At 46.1% G+C, this 25,124-nt stretch overlaps 1 protein-coding gene across 2 annotated transcripts in view; it reads left to right on the top strand.

Moving 5' to 3' along the window:
* Window positions 1–25,003, top strand: part of herpud1 (homocysteine-inducible, endoplasmic reticulum stress-inducible, ubiquitin-like domain member 1) — a 28,100-nt gene extending 3,097 nt beyond the window's left edge. The window contains exons 3-9 of one of the 2 annotated variants that reach the window (XM_078211030.1): window positions 3,754–3,831; window positions 6,973–7,050; window positions 9,705–9,820; window positions 9,914–10,036; window positions 12,897–13,241; window positions 17,005–17,152; window positions 21,483–25,003. In XM_078211030.1, coding sequence (XP_078067156.1) covers window positions 3,754–3,831; window positions 6,973–7,050; window positions 9,705–9,820; window positions 9,914–10,036; window positions 12,897–13,241; window positions 17,005–17,152; window positions 21,483–21,665 — 1,071 coding nt within the window. In that variant the 3' untranslated portion in view covers window positions 21,666–25,003. Of the gene's footprint in view, window positions 1–3,753; window positions 3,832–6,972; window positions 7,051–9,701; window positions 9,821–9,913; window positions 10,037–12,896; window positions 13,242–17,004; window positions 17,153–21,482 lie in introns of both variants that reach the window. The other variant, XM_078211028.1, reaches the window with a different exon arrangement.
* Window positions 25,004–25,124: the final 121 nt, after the last annotated feature.

Below are 25,124 nucleotides of genomic sequence, written 5' to 3'. Positions count from 1 at the left end.
AGTGTATCAAAATAATAGTTTAGATGACTTTGAGGTGGTTTAGTTTGTTTTCAAACCCAGAGATGTGAAGAAGCAGCTACACATTTTATACACTGCTGCATGTGTCACTGACCGGAATTTTACCAGCATGCCCGTCTCAATTCCAGGGCGGGCGAAGCTCGTAGAATGGAATTCTCCGTTGGTCTCGGGCGGGATTTTACAAGCCTCACCGAGCGAGGTCATAAAATCCCGGCCACCGTCTTTAAAAATCCCTTTCTTTAAATGGGATCGAATGATATGTTAAAAAGTAGAAATCTATTCATAAAGTTAAAGTTTATTTATTAGTCACAAATAAGGCTTGCATGAACACTGCAATGAAGTTGCTGTGAAATTCCCCTTGTCGCCACACTCCAGCGCCTGTTTGGGTCAATGCGCCTAACCAGCACATCTTTCAGACTGTGGGAGGAACCCACAGGAGCACCCAGAGAAAACCCATGCAGAAACGGAGAGAATGTGCAAACTCCATACAGACAGTGACCCAAGCCGGGAATTGAACCCGGGACTCTGGTGCTGTGAGGCAGCAGTGCCAACCACTGTGCCACTGTGCCACCATGCCGCCCACGCAAGGTGGAACTTGCTTTGAAGTCCTGTGTGGAAGGGTTTTTCCAGTTTAGCCTTCTTGATGGGAGTTTACCTTGGGTGGGCTGAATAGATCAGCATGGAGGGGGGAGGGGGGGGCATTGAAAACTTTTTCTATCGTGTGTGGGTTGTTGCAAGCCAGCTGATATGTGGAGGAGTGTGTATGCCAGAATAGGGAGCGGTGTGCAGCTTAGTGTTCTAGTAATGATATGGATGATCGCATTCAGCTGGATGTGGGATTCGGAGGGTGGTGATAGCGGCACCCCAAGTTGAGCTGGCTAGTTAGGCAATCAAGTTGTTTCTCAACTTGATCTTGGCTATAGCAGTATCAATCAAACTGACCAAGTTACCGCTCCTAAAGCAAGTTTATAATTTTGGAGGCTTAATTTTTTAATGTTTTGTTTCTACAATATTTGAAAATAAATCTATAAAATTCCCCAACCCACAATCTGAAAATAAGCTGCAACTCTAGAAATGGCAAATACTCACTCCGACCTGAGCCCACTCCCTCACTTATCTCCCAGTTCATAAGTAGTCACCTGCAAAAGGTCATTGCCAGAGAATCGAGCAGGTATTCAAAAACAGTACAACACAGGAACAGGCCCTTCGGCTCGCCAAGCCTGTGCTGATTCTTAATCCTTATTTAGACCTATTACTTATTGCCCCTATGCGATTACTATCCCTCTGTTCACCTCCCATTCACATGTCTATCAAGATATGCCTTGAATGTTGCTAACATGCCTGCTTCCACCACCACCACTGACAGTGCGTCCCAGGCACCCACCACCCACTGTGTGAAAAACTTTTCCCACACGTCTCCCTTAAATTTTCCCCTAAATTTTCTCCCCCGCACCTTGAACCTGTGCCCTCTTGTAGTGCACCTTTTCACCCTGGGAAAAATCCTCTGACTATCCACCCTATCTATGCCTCTCATAATTTTGTAGACCTCTATCAGGTCACCCCCTCAGCCTCCATCTTTCCAGTGAAAACAATCCGAGTTTATCCAACTTCTCCTCACACCTAAAACCCTCCAGACTAGGCATCATCCTGGTTAAAACTTTCTTTGCACTCTCCTGTAACTGATTCTTCTCTCTTTTTCGATGGGTTAAAGTGTGCTCTTGCATTACTTGTAATATCCATAGTGTTAATTGCTCACTATTGTGGCTCAACTAATGTGGCATTCACTTTACTGGTAACATCAGCTGTGCTACAACTGGGTTTACTCATTGTTGCTCACTAGACTGGGTAATATTTACTTCTAACATTGGGCTCATTTGCTGCTTTCTCCAGAAACAACCTAGGTGAATGCTCAATGTTAAAGCTTAAATTCACTCCTTCCAATTTCCATAACCTCATCTCAAATTGCTGCGCTGTCAATGACAGACAGGTAACCAATGGTACCTCAGCGTGATATTATGTAGATGCTTTGTCCAGAAACAGCCCAGGCTGTGGGAGGACAAAATCTGTAATTGTGCATTTTATTATTCCAGGCAAGTGGGCCCGATGCTCACCATGACACTTTGCAGTGACAACAGTCATTATTCCCCTGTGTAACAATCCAATGTTCCACATTATTAGTGCCCTCGTCAGCAAAACAAGTGTTTAAATTGAATCAGTGGATGCATCCTGACACTCGCCAAGATAGGCTTTTAAAACTCTTTTTCTCCCAGGCATACAAATATTGAGTAGTCCCCACTGTGTGCTGATTAAAAACTGTGGATATTAATGAATAGCTGAGGTATAAACAGCACATTTAATGATGAGTGGTCTGCTGCTTGGAATGTAGCATTCTTCACCACAAGCCATTGTTAAAACACACTCTGTAGATCTTAATTTTTTAAAAAAAGAACCCAATAATTCTGAGATTTTAGTATGGAAAGTGAGTGAGCTAGGGGATGGAATTAGATTAGCTGACTCGCAGATAAAGACAGTGCCATAGATCTGAATGCGCAGTTTCTGCTCTGTAATATTCTGGGTCAGTTCAGATGCTTCTTTGTAACATGCTGCATAAGGTTCAGCCACTTTGGTTTTTTTTATTCCCCCGGTCATATCCAACATGGTCTGTCAACTGCTTTCAGTGCACTTGACTGTCTGCAAGAACAGTCCAAAGCAGATGTTCTTTAGATGCAAATATTTTGGGATACAGGTTCTGGACAGCTGGAACGGAATGCAATGCTGTTGCTACATTGCACAATGTGGCACAGTACCAGCCCTGCTTCTGCTACATTAGCAGGCTTTGTGCCACTGTTTCCTTGTTTGTTTGTATCACTTGGGGGAGGAGGGTAGGCAGAATTCCATAGAGTACTCTCTCGTGCTTTTCACCAGCATTAGTTACCATCCAGGTCTTGCCTATTGGAAAGAGTGACAGAAGGAATTGAAAACAGCCTGCCACATCACTAAAAAAATGAAAACATTTTTAAATGAATACATTGAGATGCAGACATGCTCACCTGCGCTGATGCTGACAATGTGGCTGCTTCTCATTTGTGAAACATCAAACTGATGCTTCAGATTACCGCTTTGAGTCAGTGGCGGAGAGAGAATTTTTCCAGTGCCCCAACATGGACTGCACATCAAGGACTGGCAAACAGAAAGGAGACAAATGACCAGATATAGCTGCTCTGTTTGCCCAATGTCTGTCACTGCGATTCAAAAAATAACCAGTGTGAAGAATTTTTACATTTGCCTGAGACTGCAGAGGTACAATTATAGATGCAAGACAGTCTGTTTGAGGCACAGTGTAAAAATAGGCTAAGGCAGCACTAGCTGTGTTAACACTCGTTGGCTTGGGTTCCTCAGAATCACTGAGTGAACTTGGAGCTTTCAGACCGATTTGTCCTTAAAGAGTAAAAGTTACATTCATATAGCGCCAATGCAGGAGTGTCTCTGCTTAAAAACAAGTAACTTTGAAGCACGATGACATTTGTTGTACAAGTGGGTGTTATGTTATTTATGATATCATGGTACAGTATGCCTCGTCCATCAAAGACCAGGAGTGAATCCAAGACCACTTTGCATTGGGTAAGTTGAATAACAGATGCGCCATTGAAATTTTGGGAGGATTGAAAGCGGCTCCACATATCCGGTGCCAATTGTGTCTGTGACTGATTTTCACCTGCGTGTTTGCTTTTCCAGGCTGAATCCGAGCAACGGCTGATTTATTCCGGAAAACTGCTGCCTGACCACCTTTCACTGAGGGATGTGCTACGCAAGGTCAGTATTGCCTGCTCCTGTGAGAGGCGAGCACCGGAAAGCATTTCTCCCATTGTAAACAGGTTGCGTGACTCAGGAATTTCATATTGGCATTTGTCAGTTTAACACTACGATTGTTGAGTTCCCAGTTGTTCTGCTTATGCTTTTTGGAATGAACTTTTGCTTCTGTATTGATTAAATGTGTGCAATCATAGAATCCCTACAGCGCAGAAGGAGGCCATTTGGCCCATCGAGTCTGCACCGACCACAATCCCACCAGGCCCTATTCCCGTAACCACATATATTTACCCTGCTAATCCCCTGACACTAAGGGTCAATTTAGCATGGCCAATAACCTAACCCACACATCTTTGGACTGTGGGAGGAAACCCACCAATCAATAGGGATAGCAGAGAACCATAGAAACCAGAAGCAGGAGTAGGCCATTTGGCCCTTTGAGCCTGCTCCGCCATTCATTTTGTTCATGACTGATCATTGAATTCAATATCCTGATCCCGCTTCCCTCTATATCCCTTGATCCCTTTAGCCCCCAAGAGCTATATCTAATTTCTTCTTAAAGTCAGACATTTTGGCCTCAACTACACTCTGTGTTAGTGAATTCCACACATTCACCTCCCTCTGGGTGAAGAAATTGCTCTTCACCTTAGTTCTAAAAGGTTTATCCCTTATCCTCAAACTATGACCCGTAGTTCTGGACTCCCCCACCATTGGGAACATTCTTCCTGAAAATGCTTTGTCCAACCCTGTTAGAATTTTATAAGTTTCTATGAGATCCTCTCTCACTCTTCTAAACTCCAAAGAATATAATCCTAACCAACTTAGTCTCTCCTCATATGTCAGAAATGCCATCCCAGGTATTAGCCTGGTAAACGTTCGCTGTGCACCCTCTATAGCAAGGACATTTTTCCTCAGATAAGGACACCAAACTGCACATTTTACTCTGGGTGTGGAATTTCCTCTCCTCCTGAAAATATCTTGAAGGTGATATTGTTGAAATGAGTGGGCTTGACAGATGCAGCAAGAGTGTTTCTCCTCGAGGGGGATATCTAGAACTGGGGGGCACGATTTCAGAAAAAGGAGTCACCCGTTTAAGACCGAGATGAAAATAAATTTCTGCCTGAGGGTTGTGAATCTTTGGAATTCTTTACCCCAGGTAGCTGTAGGGACTAGGTAATTGAATATATTTAATATCAATGCTTGACCCATCAGAGAGTTAAAGGTGATGGAGAATCGGCAGGAAAGTGGAGTCAATGCTAAGATCAAATCAGCTGTGATCATGTTGAATGGCAAAGCTGACTCAAGGGGGCACATGACCTACTCCTACTTGGGTTGCAGGTTCAAGTCTCGTTCCAGGAACCTGAGCATATACCTGTAAATTAGAGTCACACTCCAGTGCAGTGTTAAGGAAGTGCTGCACTGTCGGTGGTGCCATCTTTCACTTGAGATGTTAAACACTCTCAGACTAATGTCAAAATTTCCATGGCAATATTTGGCCCACAGCCGATATAGATGAACATGAAACTCAACCCCTGACTCGCCAAAGAATGTCCACCATCCACAAGGCACAGGTCAGGAGAACGGTGGAATGAAAACAGAAAATGCTGGATAAATTCAGCAGGTCTCTGTGGAGAGAGAAACAGAATATATGTTACAAGTCTAAATGGCCTTTCTACAGGAGAATGAGGGGGTACTGTCCACTTGCCTGGATGGGTACACCCTCAACACCATCCAGGACAAAACGGTCTGCTTGATTGACACCAATTGGAAACATTCACTCCCTCCATCACCAAGGCTTCTTCAACAGCATTTCCATATCCACCACCTAGAAAAACAAGAGCAGCAAACCCGTGGGAACATCACCGAGAGGTTCCCCTCTGAATCACTCACATCCTGACTTGGAAATATATCGCCATTCCTTCATGTGGCTGGGTCAAAAACCTGGAACTTCCTCCCTTACACCACATGGACTGCAGCAGTTTAAGATGGCAGCTCACCACCACCTTCTCGAGGGCAATTAAGGATGGGCAATAAATGCTGGCCTGTGTGGTACCCACACCCCAAGAATGAATAAGAAAGTTGACTGTTGCATTCCCTGCGTTAAGACATTGATTACACTTCATTGGCTGGAAAGTACTCTGAAACCCATGAGAGGGCGCTATAAAAATGCAAGTTGGTTCTTCCCTCGATCCTTATGTGAGCATTAACCCAGCAGTGTGAAGCTAGTAATGACAATGAAGGACTGGGCTGTTTCACTGAGATGCTGTCATTACATAATGTGATTTGGTTCAATATCTGTTGCTTATCAGGGTGACGACAGTGCAGCACTTTCTCCAATTGACCCATTTGACAGTCCTCACGGGCTGGTTATAGCACAGATTAGGCAGAGTAAAAGGTTCTCCAGCAGAGAGCTTTAATTCTAGCTACAATCTCCAGCAGCACTAATGAGCCTTGCAAACAGGCCTGTGACCTTTCTAATTGGGGTTGCCAATTGGCAGTGAATTATGTTACGGTCTCGTGGCTGCTAAGAATGTTGCTTGGATTGACCCTGAACTCATATCTGATTAGAGGAGATTTTCCTCTCTGGGCTGGATTTGATCCCAGGTGCCGAGGTGAAAGGCTTGTGAGCTGTAATGCTGAACAGGTAACTGCTGGTTATCAGGCCCTTGGTTAAGCTGGTCACACAGGTTACCCAGGCTAAGAGCAGCCGTGTGCTGAGACAGAATTCAAGCCGGAAAAGAAATGCTGCTTTTTAATCGGGTATATGTCCTTTATGATTGAATTCATTGGCACCTATTCACAGGAATGGGTTCCAACACTGCTACCAGCTGAAGTAATCTAAAGACATCAAGCAGACAATTTGATGCCTCCCTTTGCAATGGTAATATTCCGATATTAGTTATTAACAAAATCCTTCCCTCAGCAAAATTGTTTCTTTGCAAAAATAGGACTAAAGGGCCTTGGCTTAGAATAAATATTTCCTTATTTGATCGAGTTGGGGAAATATAAATCAAAATACACAATTTAAAAATGACATTCCTTTCGGAGGTCTTGTCAGCCAGTTGCTGCCTCACGGCCTCCAGTGTTACCTGGAGCGGGTCTTGTGCTCATTGCCTTGCCTCACTGCTCGCTTGTCTCCCGCAGAATGATCAGTACCACACCCTTCACCTGGTCTGTAACTCGAGAAGTGAATCAGAATCAACACAGGCGACGAATGTGAAGGTAAAAGGGGTAAAGGAGGGGGGAGCGCTCACACACACATACACACGCACACTGTGAGCACAGCTGTATAGAATGGGAAACTTTATAAGCCTACATCACTCCGGGAACATGACCAAAATCCGCTGAGCTCAGGACCACGAGGATTGTGGCCTTTGTTTAGTTTGACATTCAGTTGAGTAGCATGATGGTCCCTGTAAGTCACATGCTGTTGTAAAAATCGATCTGACTGCCACAGTATCTGCAAACTGGAAATGGAGCACGGAACTGCAGGTTGCTCATTCTTCTTTGGGAAGTTGGGCATCAAGGAAGATGGCCATCCATTCCATCTCCTCCGTCACTCGTAACCATGCTGACCTGCAATTTGAGCTGGTGCTGAGCTCATGTCCCTATGCTCTGAGCCAGAAGTTGTTAATGGGCTTTCTTGTTAACTCTTCTGCTAACCTTTGATAGATGATCAAAAAGCAAGAATGGCCCCACTGAGGCCTCTTGTATAGTCCCTCCCATTCCACGATTTATATAATCAGGTTGAGTAGAGAATACTTCTGGGTTAGTAAGTTATGGATGCCAAATTAGTGAATGAGTTGGTAGTATGGCACTACCCTTGGACTATATAGTCTTAGTAACTCTAAGCCATTTATTCTGGTGACGGTAGGACTCTAATTCTGCGGCTGTCCTTCAGTCTGAATTTAACTTTCTTCACCTCCAGGTTCTGACTCTGATAGTGAGTTCAAAACCAACTCCAGCGACTTGAGCATATAAGTTTCAGTACAGAACTATACTATTTCAATGATTTGGATCAGACATTCAACCGAGGCCCTATCTGCCCTTTCAGGAAGATGTTAAAGATCCCCTAACAGTATTTGCAGGAGGGGGCATTTCTCAGTGTCCTGGTCTACATTTATCCTTCAACTAACAGCACTCATTCCCATTATCTATCATTATCTGATCGGTGTTTATGGGCAGTTGCTGTATGCAAATTGACTGCCACGTGTACTTTCCTAACAGGTAGTGACTCACTTCAGATGGACTTTGTTGGTTGTAAAGCCCTTTGAGCTGCTGTGAGAGACACTGTATACATGGGAGTTAGCCTCCTCTAGACTATTGGTGGCAGAGTGTTCAGGTGCTGGGGTCTTGCATGCTGGACTGCCTCTCGTGAGCTGCTCTGCTTCCCACCTTGCCTTTTGAAGGCAGCTGAAAACCCACCTCTTTGATCGCATCCTCTTTGAACTTGCACAAAGTTTGACAGGAATTACTTTCTTCCTCTTTGAAGTGCTTGGACCATTTTTTGATATTTTTAAAGTGACCACATAACTGTTAACCCAAAACAGAAAATGCTGGAAATCTCAGCAGGTCTGACAGCATCTGTGGTGAGAGAAGAGAGCCAAAGTTTCGAGTGTGGATGACCCTTCCGCATTCTCTCTCCACAGATGCTGTCAGGCCTGCAGAGATTTTTCAGCATTTTCTGTTTTTGTTTCAGATTCCAGCATCTGCAGTATTTTGCCTTTATCTTGGTGTTTGTTCACATCAACACTTGGTAGATTCACACACACAATAGAAAGAAAAGATTGATGTGGTTCTATGTTGCAGTTTTTTTTTAAAGTGTATTGAGGATGAAAATGTCCAATTCTGACTGGGGTTGAACAGTGCAGCATGAGGTACAAAGGGTATTTCTAAAGGGTGATGAATTTGGGGGCATATTGCTATGCTGTGGGGGGAGGGGGTGAAAGAATCAGCCCAGTTATTGAGATACATCATAGAGGAATGCAGTCAGAGGGGTGTGAAGCTTCTCACTATCAGCTTTGAAACAGTCATGAAAGCCATTCTCAGAATGAGAACAGGTGCAGCAGTGCTAAGCGCACACAAATTTATTTTCAACATATGTTGTCCCCTGCTCTGAAGATTTGCATACTTGTGGTAATGCAAAGTGCCCAATTGTGTCATGAGTTGAGAGCAAGTTATTTATACCCTATTTGGTTTCAGTCTTCTGCAGAAACCCTACAGAGGCTGTTGTTGCCATTCTGGATTCCATTGAATCTACACCTTTTGCATTGGAATTTAATAAATCTATTTTATTTTTTGAAAATGGATTTAGTCAGAGTTACTGGGGTAAAAATTCACTGTGGGTAAAGATAGTAAACAGACGATGTTACACGGCAGCCTGCCGACTGACTTCAATGAAGTAGAAATCAGTCCAAATGTAAAACAGGTTGCTGGAGCTGAGATGATTTTTTTTGCCCCGTTGAGGCTTGTGACTGGGGACGGAACCAAAGCCTCTACTGAGTGTCCAGCCTAAAACCAATGTTTAGACCAGGGATGTGAATTGCTTCCATTTTAGGATCAAATGGAGCTTTGGGGTGGTAAAAAATACAACATGACTAGCATGTCCGCTCTGGAAATCATTAACCATGGATTGCTGAAGAGAGGGAAAAGATGGGCAAAGTGGGAAAATTATCATGTAGCTGTGAGTTATTGCTCAGCTGGGAATAAGTCAAAACTAACTTTTTCTGAGCACATTTAAAGGGAGTGGTAAACAAAATGGCGGACAGTAAATTTGATTGTCGCTTTGTCCATTGTCCACATTTCTCCTCCACTCACTACTGGGTCCGAGTCACAAGTTGACCTCTTTTTTTTGTCTCTACTGTTCCTGTAAGCAGGAGACAGCTGCACCTACAGCCTCTGGCCAAGAAACCCTCACTGTCCCCACATCAGCAGCTGCAGATGGCCTCCGTCACAGAGGACCTGCCTCCTTCCCTTGGGCCTATGGCGTCTGGTAAGCATGAAGTGAAGTCTCCTTTCTCACTGACTTGATGCTTTTCTTCATTGGATCTGTACTTCAACTGTTCTCCCAATTTGTCATTGAAAGGCCTCCAGGAGAAGAGCTCCAGAGACCAGCGGGAATGTCTGGGTTAGCTGCATACAATCTGTACAGCTCTCAGCAAATCGTTTGGCTCCAGCAGATGTACGCAAGGCAATATTACATGCAGTAGTAAGTATTGAGTTTGTCCTGCGGATTCTCTTTTTAAATGAATTTGAAGGGGTTTTTGGGGGGGGTAAATCCTGCTTCACACTGCTCCTCTTTAGTTTCTAATTCTATGACCATATTATGACCATCGATTGGTGGTGGTAATGAGCAAAAGTTGGTGCGCTCTCTATTCTTGTACATACTGCCATTCATTAATGGAGAGATTGCCCCGGGGTAAAGGTAGCCACATACACTCTTGCCCAATATGCCCGTTACTCTGTTATTGTATTTTTAAATGTCTCAGTTTGAAAGTAAGTGAAGGTTATTTTAGCGTTATTAATATTTGAAAAGTTTACATTCTGGGAACACTGTCACTGCATTGAAATCCCTCACTTCCTGCAAATGCTTTCCTTGATTATGCTGAGGGGAATGCTGCAGCAGCAATAGGAGAAAAATCCTACCCTTAGCTTCACCGCCCCCCCACCCCCCTTGCAGGTAAAAGGGAACTGGTCTTCTCCCTGCCTTTGAATCCTAGAATCCCTTCAGTGCAGAAGGAGGTCATTTGGCCCATTGAGTCTGCACCAATTCTCCGACAAAGTATCTTGCTCAGGCCCTATCCCCGTAACCCCACTACTAAGGAGCAGTTTCCCATGGCCAGTCCACCTAATCTGCATATATTTGGAGTGTGGGAGGAAGCTGGAGCGCCCGGAGGAAACCTAAGCAGACATAGGGAGAACGTGCAAACTCCATACAGACAGTCACACAGGAATCGAACCCTGGTCCCTGGCGCTGTGAGGCAAGAGTGCTAACCAATGGTCAGTGATTAGTGCAGACAGAGGCTCCTATTCCCAGAGAGACAAGGAACATGGTGGCTTTCCTTAAGACATCTGAATGTTCAACACTCCTGCCCATTATGTGGTGCTTTTAATATCTGGATGAAAGTCGGCATTGCCCAGGTGATCAGCAATTGGCATAACTTGATTGGCATCCTCAGAAAAATAGCAGCAGTTGTATCAGCAGCCAATGACGCACCCTCCTTGGTGATGATTGTGGATATTGCTTTGATTGATTTTGGGCTAACAGGGAGTCAGATATAGAGCTGTACTATTTGCCTCTACTGGGTCCTGAACACCTTGCCATCAGCATTCAGAATGTTCGTCACTGTATTTTTCCACCTCCCTCTACTGTAGCTGTCGGCAAACTAGTCGACTTGAAACCTCGATCCCTCCGCAAGCAGGAGTCGACTTATAGACCCGGGAATAAAAATGAACAGCCAGCGTGGGTGTGGTCTGTCACCAGTTTGAAATGTCATTGATATCCAGTGGGAAAAGTGGGTATGTCCTCACAATCAGCCACTCCCCCACTTGATCCCTTGTGCCTGGTTATAAGGCACTGGAAAGTAAAATATCTATTGAAAAATTGGGGATGATTAACAATGCATGATAGCATGTCATGCTGAAAAGACGAGTTCACCTTCGATATTGAGTATATGATTTTTCAGGCCCGGGAAAAAAAAGGCTGACTTAGACCCCAGGTTGACTTCTATACCATGACCTATGGTAAACGTCGTAAGTGTCTCCACACCCATCACTGCTGTGCTGTCTCGACTCCTCCAAAGTTAAGGGCAATAATCTGTAAACTGGGCCTTTAAACACTTTCACACAATAACCGGTGAAAGCAATCTGGAATTCTCTTCCCCAAAAGTATGGGAATTATCAGCCAGTTGAGAGCTTTTATTAGGTAAGAGTTTAGAGCAAATGTGGTCAAATAGAATTGTAATACAGCACAGGCTGAAGGGGCTGAATGGCCGCCTTCTGTTTCCACGTGCTTGAAGCCACACTGAATGAGCAGGTATCGGGAAAACTGGGCGGGAACAACACCGTTTCACTGGAGTCAATCCAACGCCCAATTCTACCCACCGATTTTTGATTTATTATTGTCACATGTATTAGTATACAGTGAAAAGTATTGTTTCTTGTGTGCTATACAGACAAAGCATACTGTTTGTAGAGAAGGAAACAAGAGAGTCAGAATGTAGGGTTACAGTCATCGGGTGTAGAGAAAGATCAACTTAGTGTGAGGTAAGTCCATTCAAAAGTCTGACGGAAGCAGGGAAGAAGCTGTTCTTGATTCGGTTGGTACATGAGCTCAGAGACTTTTGTAACTTTTTCCTGATGGAAGAGAAAATGTCCGGGGTGCGTGGGGTCCTTAATTATGCTGGCTGCTTTTCCGAGGCAGCGGGAGACCGTACCCTCTCTCAGTGATGTGGTTAGTTTGGAGAAGCTGAAGCTGGTTTCCCCTGGAAAAGAGAGAGTTGAAAGGAGATTGGATAGAGATGCTCAAAATCATGAGGTGGGATGGGTCTGGCCAGAGTCGATCAGGAGAAACTGATCCCATTGGTGGAAGGACGCAACTTAAAGATGATTAGCAAAAGAACAACAGCAATGCAAGGGGAAAACCTTTTTCTGCAATGAGTGGTTAGGATCTGGAGGGTGGTCGGGGCAGAGTCAGTCAGGACTTTCACAAGAGAACTAAAAATAAGCACTCCGTGTGAATTTCCAGGATTATAGGAGAGGGGCTGGGACTTCGCAGAGAACCAGAATGGACACAACTGGCTGAATGGCCTCTTATTCTGTAACCATTCAATCATTCTACTTAGGCTAGCATGCCTTGAGTCTCTGATAACCATTGCCAAGGAGATCTGTTAGTCCCTTTTTGAAATAAGTATCAATAACACTCAGCCCTTTAGTTGATATTAGTGGTGAATAAAACACATCAGTTTTTTCCGAAAGCCTTGGGCCAAATGGTTAACTCTGTGCAGTGCAGCCAATATCCACCCAATAACAAAGCAACTCGGATTTATACATTTCCTTTTCTTTTACAGCCACGCTGCAGTTGCTGCTGCTGCTGCCGCTGCCACCAACTCCCATCAACATCCAGTCGTCGCGCCGGGGACACCTCCAGTGCTACCCAACCAGCCCCCTCTGGTCAACCTTCCAGCCGATCGGAACGCCCCCCTCCCTCAACTCAACAACCCACCAGCCAACCAGAACCTCCGGATGAACGCCCAGGGAGGCCCGGTGATGGATGATGACGACGAGCTGAACCGCGATTGGCTGGATTGGCTCTACCTGGCTGCCCGGGCCTGCTTCTTCCTCAGCATCATATATTTCTACTCCTCTCTGAGCCGTGTGGTGTTGGTGGTGAGCGCCATCTTGCTGATATACCTGTAAGTGTTCCACAGTGCCAGGAAAGGGATTTGGTTTCACTCGCACACCCTATCTACACCGAGTTGCCGACTCTCCAGAGCTGGAGTCTCCAAAAATTATAATTACATCTCCTGGACAATGCTGCAGGGAAAATAAAAATCACCAGGACATTTTCTCTGAACTTTTGAATTTATCAGTTATATAATACTGGGGGTCGGGGGCTGGCCAGGAGATGTGAAATCTTATGATAACTCCTCCAGGAATATGTCCAGTAGAGTTGGCAACTTCATGTTTGATGCTTTTGCACCACTGACAACATTGTTTATATCCTTCACCTCTTACTAACTTAGACAATTGACTTGGAAGGCATTGAGCCGGGTAACAGTGACGCTGTAAACTACACCATCTTTAACCACAAATATTTCCAGAGATTATTGCAGATTCACGACATAATGTTTGGATAGCACTAATTATAGAATCCCTGTAGTGCAGAAGGAGGCCATTTGGCCCATCAAGTCTGCACTTACAATCCCATGATGTGGAGATGCCGGCGTTGGACTGGGGTAAACACAGTAAGAAGTCTAACAACACCAGGTTAAAGTCCAACAGGTTTATTTGGTAGCAAATGCCACTAGCTTTCAGAGCGCTGCTCCTTCGTCAGGTGGGCTTCATCTCCCACTCCACCTGACGAAGGAGCAGCAAGCGCTCTGAAAGCTAGTGGCATTTGCTACCAAATAAACCTGTTGGACTTTAACCTGGTGTTAGACTTACAATCCCACCCAGGCCCTTTCACCATAGTCCCATGTATTTACCCTGCTAGTCCCCCTAACAGGGGCAATTTAGCATGGCCAATCCACCTAACCTGCACATCTTTGGAGTGTGGGAGGAAACCGGAGCACCCGGAGGAAACCCACGCAGACATGGGGAGAACTCCATGCAGACAGTCACCCGAGGCCGGAATTGAGCCCGGGTCCTTGACGTTGTGAGGCATAGGGCTCACCACTGCCACCGTGCCGTTCTATGTTAGCAATAACTTTTAGTTCTGCTTCAATAATTTGCTCCTGCCATTCCCAGCATGACGTGGAGATGCCGGCGTTGTTATTCCCAGCATGCCCAGCCCCTCACTCAGTTCCTGGAGTAACCAGGCAACCAACACACTGTCAATGCTTTTTACAACATAAAGAACAGGAGCTGGAGTTGTCCATTCAACCCTTGAGCCTACTCCACCATCCAGTAAGTTCAGGGCTGCTCGAGAGATGGGCCTCTGCTCCGCTTTCCTTCCCTGTTCCCTGTTACCCTTTACACCCATACGGTTCAAAGCCCTTGTCTGTAGTAAACCGATGGGAAGGACATGGAGCAGCCTGCATTGTTTAAGTGTGTGTGCTCACAGCCCCCATTCACCTTCCAAATGAAGCGGTGATATCCTGTGAAATAACATGGTGAAAACTGGTGCGGGTTGTACGGAGCCAAGAGGGAATTCTCTCAGGAACAAGTTCCTCTAGAATGTCAGGAATAACTGGAAAAAGGTCACTAGGAGCTCGGAGAATTGGAATGCAGGGAGTTTTATTTGATGTGGCTTGTTTAAATTGGCATGTTTGTGCAGTTTACTTTATATTCTCTTTGACGTATCTCAGTGAGCTGTGCATAGATGAGGGTTCAGTAAACTTAATGCTACAAACTCCAATATGTCACTGAACAGAATTCATCTCAACTACTGAGGTCAGTGCTAAACGCTACGTTCAGAGGACTCTAATTACTGCTAGCATTCTGTTCTGTTGTGTTTCTTCTAGTCTTTAATCTCATTTAAGGCTTACTGGGTTCAATGCTGCTTTCGAGCAGGGATTGATAAAATAAATGTAGACCAAATGCTCCCTCTTATGGGGCAATCTAGAACAAGAGGTCACAGGTATAGGTTGAGAGGTGGTAGATTTAAAACTGAGATGAGGAGGAACTCTCCGAGGGTGGTGAATTTGTGGAACTCGCTGCCACGTTGCGCGGTGGAGTCTGAATTGTCGGATTGTTTCAAGAGGGAGATGCACATATTTCTAATTTTTAAAAAAGGGAAAGCGGTTATGGGGAACTGGTGGGGAGGTGGATTTGAGACCAGGGAGAGATCAGCCATGATCTGATTGAATAGCGGAGCAGGCTCGAAGGGTTGAGTTTGGCCTACTTCTGCTCCTAGTTCCTATGTTGAGCTCTCTATTTCTGTGTTACTAACGGCTGAAGTAAAATGGCTTGGCTTCCATCCATCTTGTCTATGCTATTTAGCGTTTTAATCACTAATTTTGCACCACCTTATCTGTATGGAAAAGAATCACAAAGATATATCATTTTTCTGACTTTAATGCCTTTTTATTACCTTGGTGCCATATTTGCTAACTCTCCACACAGGGAGTGAGGAGTGGCATAGTTAATTTGATCTGTGTGTTGGCAAGCGATTCAACTTTGGGAGGATGAAACAAGCCCAATCTTAGCCACAGCTGGCTTAGCAGCACACGCTGGTATGTGGGCCTGCCTATTTTAGGGTGGGTGGTGGTCCTTTTTACACCCCACCTGATTTCTCTTATCTAACTGAGTATTATAGAGCTAACAGCTGATTCACTCATACCCGCTGATAAAAGTTTAAAGTTCCCCTCATGAAGTTCCCAGTTGGGGGGGGGATAATATTAGGGAGGAAGACACCTGTTAGTTATTAACCTACCACAGCCTTGGCTAGAGACACAGAAGCCATTGTGCGCTGCCCCTGTTGGTGTTTCGGTAAATCAGCATTGAACAGCACTGTGCTGATCTGTCCAGCTCCTAACGCACCAAGTGATGCATCTCATTATTGAACCTTCCAACTCGTCCTGAAAACAGATGGTCAGATCCATACACCATCCAGCAGATTATTCTACCAGTTTGTATTCAGTTTTGTTGCCCTCATGTGGTAACTTGGTGCCATCCAAATGCCGTGCTGTTGAACAGCCCTTCTTCCTAAGGGGCTGTGTCAGTGGTTGGCGAACTGCAGCCTGTAGGCCACATGCAGCCCATCTGGGTTCTGAGTGCAGCCCGAGAGACATTTTACTGACCGTTGCCCATGTGCAGGATTGCCACATTCCGCTGATTTCCGACCACGTAGTTTTTTCCTACTGCTAGGACTGAAGATATACCCAGATAAAGCAAAGGGTAAAGCGTGGTAGCTGTTGATTGCTCACAACATTGACTGTGAAAGCAAAGTAAAGTTTATATATTATTTGCAAGTAGGCTTACATTAACACTGCAATGAAGTTACTGTGAAAATCACCTAGTCGCCACACTCCGGCGCCTGTTCGGGTACACTGAGGGAGAATTTAGCATAGGCAATGCACCTAACCAGCACGCCTTTCGGACTGTGGGAGGAAACCCACGCAGACGCGGGGAAACTTCACACACTGACCCAAGCCGGGAATCGATCCCGGGTCCCTGGCGCAGTGAGGCAGCAGTGCTAACCACAGAGTTGTGTGCTCCCTCTACAACCAAAGAGTAAATATTCCTTTTGTTTTTAACATTTGAAGTTGATGACAGTTCTATTAATATACAAATGATTCAGCATTTTCTATAACTGGTTATGAAATATTCGGCATGTGTTAAATGCATTGAATCTTATTCATGGGGTCATGGTTGGTGAACAAACCTGATTTTGATCCTGTGACCCACTGATTTGAAGGATGTGGCCCGCTCGCTGGCCTAGGATGCTGGACACTGGGCTACGTGCTTTACTCTTTGCTTGATAGCTGAATGTGTGTCCTGTGCTTTCCCCTGCAGGCATCGTGCTGGGTGGTTCCCATTCAGGTATCCGGCACCGGTTGAACCAGTACCAAACGCGGACGTACCAGCAGAGGCGGCTGATCCGAATCGGGTAAACCAAGAGCACCAAGAGAATCAGGACAGCCAGGATATTGTGCAGGAAGAGGTCAGTCAAATTGGCACGTGGCTTATGTGGGTAGATGATATGAAGGTGGGGATACAGCAGCTGATATGAGTTCAAATAGAGTCCATGCAGTGGTTTGGCTAAGGCAGTTACTCTGGAAACAATAGACCTCACTGGGCCACTGCTGAGGTTCTCCCGCTTGGGGAGGGCAGTCAGGCGCTGGTGTGCCTTCACGCCCAGGTAGCGACCTTCTGCCTTCAGATACCTTTCCGTGGAGCCCCCTCCTCGATGGTGTACCCTTGGCAATGTATTTCTTCCACCAGGGTCATGGCCTGAATTGTGACGTGCAGCTCCTGTTCAGGGGGTCTTCATAATTCCTTGCAGGCGTTGTCCGTCTTTTACCAGGACCTGCATGATTGCCTCGTGCCGCAGCTCTCCCCTGTCTGGAGTAGCGGCTGTCGTCCGGGAGACGCTGCTCAGGAATTCGCTCCCCCACCAACTCCGTTTCAGGTGACTGGCAGAGAGATGGGCTGTGGATGCCGAGGTGACCAGGGTCGGGGACGTGCTGGGCGGCGGAGGAGTGGGCTGGATGACATCCCACAAGTTCATGTATTGCACAGTGGTGGACATCCAGCTTGCGACCAGTGCCATCCGTGACCTCAAAACAGTCGAACTCGGATCCGACGTCACACGTGGTCTCGAGGAGGCGGAACTGTGCGGTGGGATCCTGTTTGAATGTACCCCTGCTCAGACTGAATTTTACATCAGCCCTAAGCCCCAAACTCCTCCTTGGGACCCAGAGCTCCACAGCCTGAGCCACCTCAATGCCCTCTGTGCCCTTTGCCACTGTACGGAGGTGTTTCCTGTTTTGGCTGCTACTGCACACTTTCCAGTACCGTGTCCTCACCTGTTCCTGGACATTCCTTGGTGTGCCATGTTGCTGTCTGGTGGAGGTCCCTCTATGGAGGAGTCACCCCCTTAATATCGGGGACCTGGGGTGGGGGGTGTTGCATGCAGTAATCCCAGGCAACCATAGGTTACAGACTGCCAAGAAGCCTGCCCTTTTTGAGGCCTTATCGAGTCTGTGGACCATGTATACATAGTCGATTTTAGACTGCACTCGATTTTTAGTTACTTAAAAAAAAAACCTTTTGTTACAGTTTTGTTTGCACTTCAGTCCCTGATCTACAGGCACCCGGTGCGGAGGGGAGCGGGGAAGGCAGTGGACCTCCTCGTGAACCTGCTCCTGGGCCTGGCTAAACTTGCCATAAGCAGGTCCAGACAGCGGGCGACCGAGGAGGTCATCCAGCCCAACTGTCCACTCCTCTACTGCGGCTACATTTGCGACTGGGTGTCCCTGGAGAGGGAGCATGTAGAATGTACTGCCACGGTTGGGACCTTCTGTATCCAATGTGCACTGTGGGGACCAGGGTGTGTTATAGACCCTCTTAATCACATTTTGATTTCATGTTTTAAGTTTCATTTGTGATTTGGTTTTTGTTTAAGGCAGCGTCCCTTTAAGATGCAGTCATAGAATCATAGAAACCCTACAGTGCAGAAGGAGGCCATTTGGCCCATCGAGTCTGCACCGACCACAATCCCACCCAGGCCCTACCCCCACATATTTACCCGCTAATCCCTCTAACTACGCATCTCAGGGACAATTTTTTTTTTAACCTGGCCAATCAACCTAACCCGCACATCTTTGGACTGTGGGAGGAAACCGGAGCACCCGGAGGAAACCCACGCAGACACGAGGAGAATGTGCAAACTCCACACAGACAGTGACCCGAGCCGAGAATCGAACCCGGGACCCTGGAGCTGTGAAGCAGCAGTGCTAACCACTGTGCTACCGTGCCGCCCTTTAATTTGTTTGATTTATTTTAATCGGTTAATCATTATAACCCAAAATAGGGTTAAGGACAGTTACTACAAAACCAGTAATCATAATGAAGAAAAAGCTTTGCAATTTGTTTGAACTGTTGTAAGCATATTTTGAATAGCATCTTTTGAAGTCACTGGGTTATTGGGATTAACATTCGAAGTGTGATGTGAGTAAAGTTGGGTGCAGACCTCCCAATAATTGGGCAGGGGCTGAGCTTTCCCCCCCCCCCTTGTTCAGCTCTGGGGGAAATACAGGATGCATCCACTGGAGGGAAAGAGGGATTCCGGGTGCCAGTCATTCCAGGCAGCAACTGAGACGACCCTAGTGCCCTTTTGAGGAGTCACATTCATGGAGGGCTTAAAGCAAATCTCCAGGCCATCCACCCAGCAGGATTAGGTCGATGACAGCAGGAGGTCTTTTGACAAACCAAATTTGTCCTTTAAAAATTGTCAACCAAATGATTAACAGTGGGGGAAAAATGACGCAAGAAGTAGATGATCAGCCATGATCTGTTTGAATGGCAGAGCAGACTTGATGGGCCAAATGGCCTATTCCTTTTCCATTATTCCTATGTTCCTACTGTACCTAACAAACCAGCATACTCAATCTCTTTATGCAGAGTGTGGCAGAACAAGAGATTGAAACTTGTAGTATTTTGTCTACAGCCTTACTATGTCTGTGGCACCTCCACTGTTGTATTCTTGTAATATCTCTGGCACAAGGATGACTTCTAATTCCTTTTGCTGTTAGTGAACCCGTATCAATAAATCTAACTAATGCCCAGGCTAAGATGTTCCCTGCTTCAAGTGTGGTCACTGCACCTCCTTAAAGTTCTTCTGTATCTTGCTTTCGCTATTTGTGTAACTCCCTACAGCCCTACAAGAACTCAATGATCTTCCAATCTGATCTCTTTTGTATAGTAAGAAGTTTAACAACACCAGGTTAAAGTCCAACAGGTTTATTTGGTAGCAAAAGCCACACAAGCTTTCGAGGCTCTGAGCCCCTTCTTCAGGTGAGTGGGAATTCTGTTCACAAACAGAACTTATAAGACACAGACTCAATTTACATGAATAATGGTTGGAATGCGAATACTTACAACTAATCCAGTCTTTAAGAAACAAAACAATGGGAGTGGAGAGAGCATCAAGACAGGCTAAAAAGATGTGTATTGTCTCCAGACAAGACAGCCAGTGAAACTCTGCAGGTCCACGCAACTGTGGGAGTTACAAATAGTGTGACATAAATTCTGATTCTAGGATCGCATGATAAAGACTCAGGAGGAAAAAAGCAGAAATATTTATGTGAAATAGTGTGACATAAACCCAATATCCCGGTTGAGGCCGTCCTTGTGTGTGCGGAACCTGGCTATCAGTTTCTGCTCCGCGACTCTGCGCTGTCGTGTGTCGCGAAGGCCGCCTTGGAGAACGCTTACCCGAATATCAGAGGCCGAATGCCCGTGACCGCTGAAGTGCTCCCCAACAGGAAGAGAACAGTCTTGCCTGGTGATTGTCGAGCGGTGTTCATTCATCCGTTGTCGCAGCGTCTGCATAGTTTCCCCAATGTACCATGCCTCGGGACATCCTTTCTTGCAGCGTATCAGGTAGACAACGTTGGCCGAGTTGCAAGAGTATGTACCGTGTACCTGGTGGATGGTGTTCTCACGTGAGATGATGGCATCTGTGTCGATGATCCGGCACGTCTTGCAGAGGTTGCTGTGGCAGGGTTGTGTGGTGTCTTGGTCACTGTTCTCCTGAAGGCTGGGTAGTTTGCTGCGGACAATGGTCTGTTTGAGGTTGTGCGGTTGTTTGAAGGCAAGAAGTGGGGGTGTGGGGATGGCCTTGGCGAGATGTTCGTCTTCATCAATGACATGTTGAAGGCTCCGGAGGAGATGCCGTAGCTTCTCCGCTCCGGGGAAGTACTGGACAACGAAGGGTACTCTGTCCACTGTGTCCCGTGTTTGTCTTCTGAGGAGGTCGGTGCGGTTTTTCGCTGTGGCGCGTTGGAACTGTTGATCAATGAGTCTAGCGCCATATCCTGTTCTTATGAGGGCATCTTTCAGCGTCTGGAGGTGTCTGTTGCGATCCTCCTCATCCGAGCAGCTCCTGTGTATACGGAGGGCTTGTCCGTAGGGGATGGCTTCTTTAACGTGTTTAGGGTGGAAGCTGGAGAAGTGGAGCATCGTGAGGTTATCCGTGGGCTTGCGGTACAGTGATCACCATTGACAGCCATGACCCTAATCATTCTCTTGCTAAACCTCTCCCCCCTCTCTCTCCTTTTTAAAGACATTTCTGCAACCTGACTCTCTCTCTAATGTGTCAGGTTTTATATGATAATCTTCTGGTGAAACACCTCGGGATGTTTAAAGGGAAACATCTTGTTTGGTGGGAAAGGCTGCTGAATAAAGAGAACTCTACTCCTGACCCAAGTTAAACTGCAGCTCTGAGGGTTTACTTGTGTGAAATACTAACCTGATCTGTTTGGTTTCAGAGTGGTACACCGGATCGAGACCTTGAAGGAAGGAGTGACTCTGGAAGCGATGATACTGCAGACGTCCCGCTGGCTCCAGAGGCTGAGGTGGTTCGGACAACGCTTGCAAGTAAAGCCTGGGTGTTCTTCAAAACCTTCTTTGCCTCTTTGATTCCCGAAGGCCCCCAGGTTGTGGCGAACTAATTCCAACACCGCATGGGACTGCAATATATTCTTTATTTTTTTCACAAAAAAAAAAGTGCAATCCTAGTTTCAGTGTTTTCTGGGCTTTGTGCAAAATGAAGTCGGACTGTTTCTGCTGTGCCTGGGTCTCTAAGTGATTCAAAGTGAAGCACAGGATAGTATCTCGTATGAAAGTGTAAATTTTGTAAATTATTAGTGGAAAGATATAGAGCTATTATAAAACGTGTAATGTAGACTCTTCTAGTGTGTGAAGCTGTAAATTGGAATGACTCCGTAATGTGTGACAGTTTACAGTGGCTTTCTGATTTCTCCAACAGCTGTGGCCAGCAACACTCTTATCTCTGCAAGTATGACTTATCACTGTTAAAGATGCTTACTCCCTCCTGTGTTAGTTTAACAATCAACATTTATTGGCAACATGAGCATTGTTGATTTTTTTTTTGCAAAGGTATAAATCTAGTTTTAACCTTGCTCAGCCAAAAGCACAATAAAAGGAAGTGTGGACTGTGATCCATTTTCTTTGACCCACTTTTAGTTCCTGTTGAGAGCTCCTGTGACAGAAGCAGAGTGTTTGCGTTGCTCTGCTGGGACTCTGGGCTTCCATTAAATAATGCTGAATGTGAATCACGTCAGTCATGCATGTGGCTTCCAAAACCGCGCGCTGTGGATTTCTGTTTCATTTATTTTCTATTAACTCTTCAATTTTTAATGTCCTTTCACATTTTAAACCTGGATGACAGAGTAAATGGAGTGTCTTCCTCATCATTTGTTCTTAGTTCAGTGTTTTAACTTGTTCCAGAGCACAAGGTTCAAGTACTGTTGCTGGAATTATGCCAGGCCCATCACCTCTGCAGTATCCAGTGCCTTTAGCCGTTTCTTGATATCACTTGGGAGTGAATTGAATTGGCTGGAGACTGGCTGCTGTGATGCTGGGGACCCCCCAAGGAGGCCAACATGGATCATCCACTCGGCACTTCTTGCTGAATATGGTTGCAAATGTTTCAGCCTCCTCTTTTGCACTGATGTGCTGCACTCCCCCATCATTGAGGGTGGGAATATTTGTGGAGCCTTCATCTTCGGTGAGTTGTTTAATTGTCCACCACCATTCACGACTGAATGTTTGATTTGATTTATTATTGTCACATCTATTAGCATGCAGTGAAAGTATTGTTTCTTGCGTGCTATACAGACAAAGCATACCGTTCATAGAGAAGGAAACGAGAGAGTGCAGAATGTAGTGTTAGTCATAGCTAAGGTGTAGAGAAAGATCAACTTAATACGAGGTAGTTCCATTCAAAAGTCTGATGGCAGCAGGGAAGAAGCTGTTCTTGAGTCAGTTGGTACCTGACCTCAGACTTGTGTATCTTTTTCCCGGCAGAGGAGGGTGGAAGAGAGAATGTCCGGGGTGCATCAGGTCCTTAATTATGCTGGGCTACTTTTCCGAGGCAGCAGGAGGTGTAGACAAAGTCAGTGGATGGGAGGCTGGTTTGCGTGATGGACTGGGCTTCATTCATGACCCTTTGTATTTTCTTGTGGTCTTGGGCAAAGCAGGAGCCACACCAAGCTGTGATACAACCAGGAAAAATGCTTGCTGTGTGCATCTGTAAAAGTTGGTGAGAGTCATAGCTGACATGCCAAATTTCCTTAGTCTTCTGAGAAAGTAGAGGCGTTGGTGAGCTTTCTTAACTTTAGTGTTGGCATGGAGGGGGGGACCAGGACAGGTTGTTGGTGATCTGGACACCTAAAAACCTGAAGCTGTCGACCATTTGTGGCAGGACTGCAGTTGGCACTTCCATTTTTAGGTATGCCCGGTGCTGCTCCTGCACTCTCCACTGAAGCAGGGTTGATCCCCTGGCTTTAATGGTAGAGTGGGGGAAATACCAGGCCATGAGGTTACATACAGATTGTGTTTGAGTACAATTGTGCTGCTGATGGCCCACGGTGTCTCATTTGAGTTGCCCAGTTTTGAGTTGCGAGATCTGTTTGAAATCTTTCCCATTTATCGCAGTGGTAGTGCCACATGGGGCCGCCTCGATGTGAAGACGGGACTTCATCCCCTGAAGGATTGTGTAGTGGTCACTCCTACTAATAATGTCATGGGCAGGTGTATCTCCAGCAGTGCTGCTACCGAGCCACTCTTGGTGATGGCCATTTGAAATTCCCCAGATTATATTCTGTGCCCTTTTACAAGCCTCGGTGATGTCAACATGGAGGTGTGCTACTTCAGCAGCTGAGGGAGGGCGGTAGGTGGTGATCAGCAGGGATCCTTGCTCAGCTTTGCAAAGTGTTCTAAAGCCAGGAGCACTATTTTCTCCTATCTGCACTCTTACACAGCCAAACGGCAACCTGAAAGTCCCAGCACAGGCCATAGAGGCCAGTTTAAGTTCTAATGCGCAGTCGCGCACACAGGGTATTAATGGGCTGCACAGTTAAACAAATCACTTCCACACTCAAAGAAAATTGTGTACATTGGTCATGATGGGGTCTAGAGTCGATGTTGAAGACTCCCAGGGAAACACCCTCTCAACAGTATACCACTGTGCCACTATCTGCTGGGTCTGTCCTACCAGTGGGAGAGGGCATACCCAGGGATGGTGACGGAGTTGTTGATGTCATATTTACCAGATCATATCTTGCAGCCAATGCCAGGAGATTTCCCAGCCATTAAGGGACAGCTGTCCCAATTTTGGTACAAGTTTCCAGGTATTTGTGCAAGGGACTTTGCAGGGTTCACTGGGCACTGTGCACCTCTGCGGGGTTCACTGGGCACTGTGCACCTCTGCAGGGTTCACTGGGCACTGTGCATCTTTGCGGGGTTCACTGTGCACCTCTGCGGGGCTCCACTGGGCACCGTGTACCTCTGCGGGGCTCCACTGGGCACCGTGTACCTCTGCGGGGCTCCACTGGGCACCGTGTACCTCTGCGGGGCTCCACTGGGCACCGTGTACCTCTGCGGGGCTCCACTGGGCACCGTGTACCTCTGCGGGGCTCCACTGGGCACCGTGTACCTCTGCGGGGCTCCACTGGGCACCGTGTGCCCCTTTGTAGTTTCTGGTGCCTACGTCAATGCTTGGGTGATCTTTTTGACTTTATTATTGTTTTTTCAAGTAGTTTGACACAACTGAGTGACTTGTTTGGCTGCGTGAGGACAGTTAAGAGTCAACCACATTGACTCTGGGTGGGTCTGGAGTCACGTGTAGACCAGACCAGGAAAGGATGGCAGACTTCCTTCAGGGAAACTGCTGTGGTGAGATTTGAACTCTATTAGTCCTGGATTGCTAGTCTATTAGTGTAACCACCATGTTACTGTAAATTCTGTTATTAAAGTCTTAATGAAAGGTGGACTTCTCAGCATTTTATTCCGTCATCTTTGCTTATTGAAATTATCTTTTATTAATGACTATAAGCTGACCAACTCACCAAGTGCACAGGAGAGAACTTATCAATTTCTCCTTCTCT

Source organism: Mustelus asterias, chromosome 4, assembly GCF_964213995.1.
Source record: "Mustelus asterias chromosome 4, sMusAst1.hap1.1, whole genome shotgun sequence".
In the NCBI taxonomy this organism is placed as follows: domain Eukaryota; kingdom Metazoa; phylum Chordata; class Chondrichthyes; order Carcharhiniformes; family Triakidae; genus Mustelus; species Mustelus asterias.
Note: the sequence above shows the minus strand (reverse complement) of the source record. Positions and strands in the feature narration are given on the sequence as shown.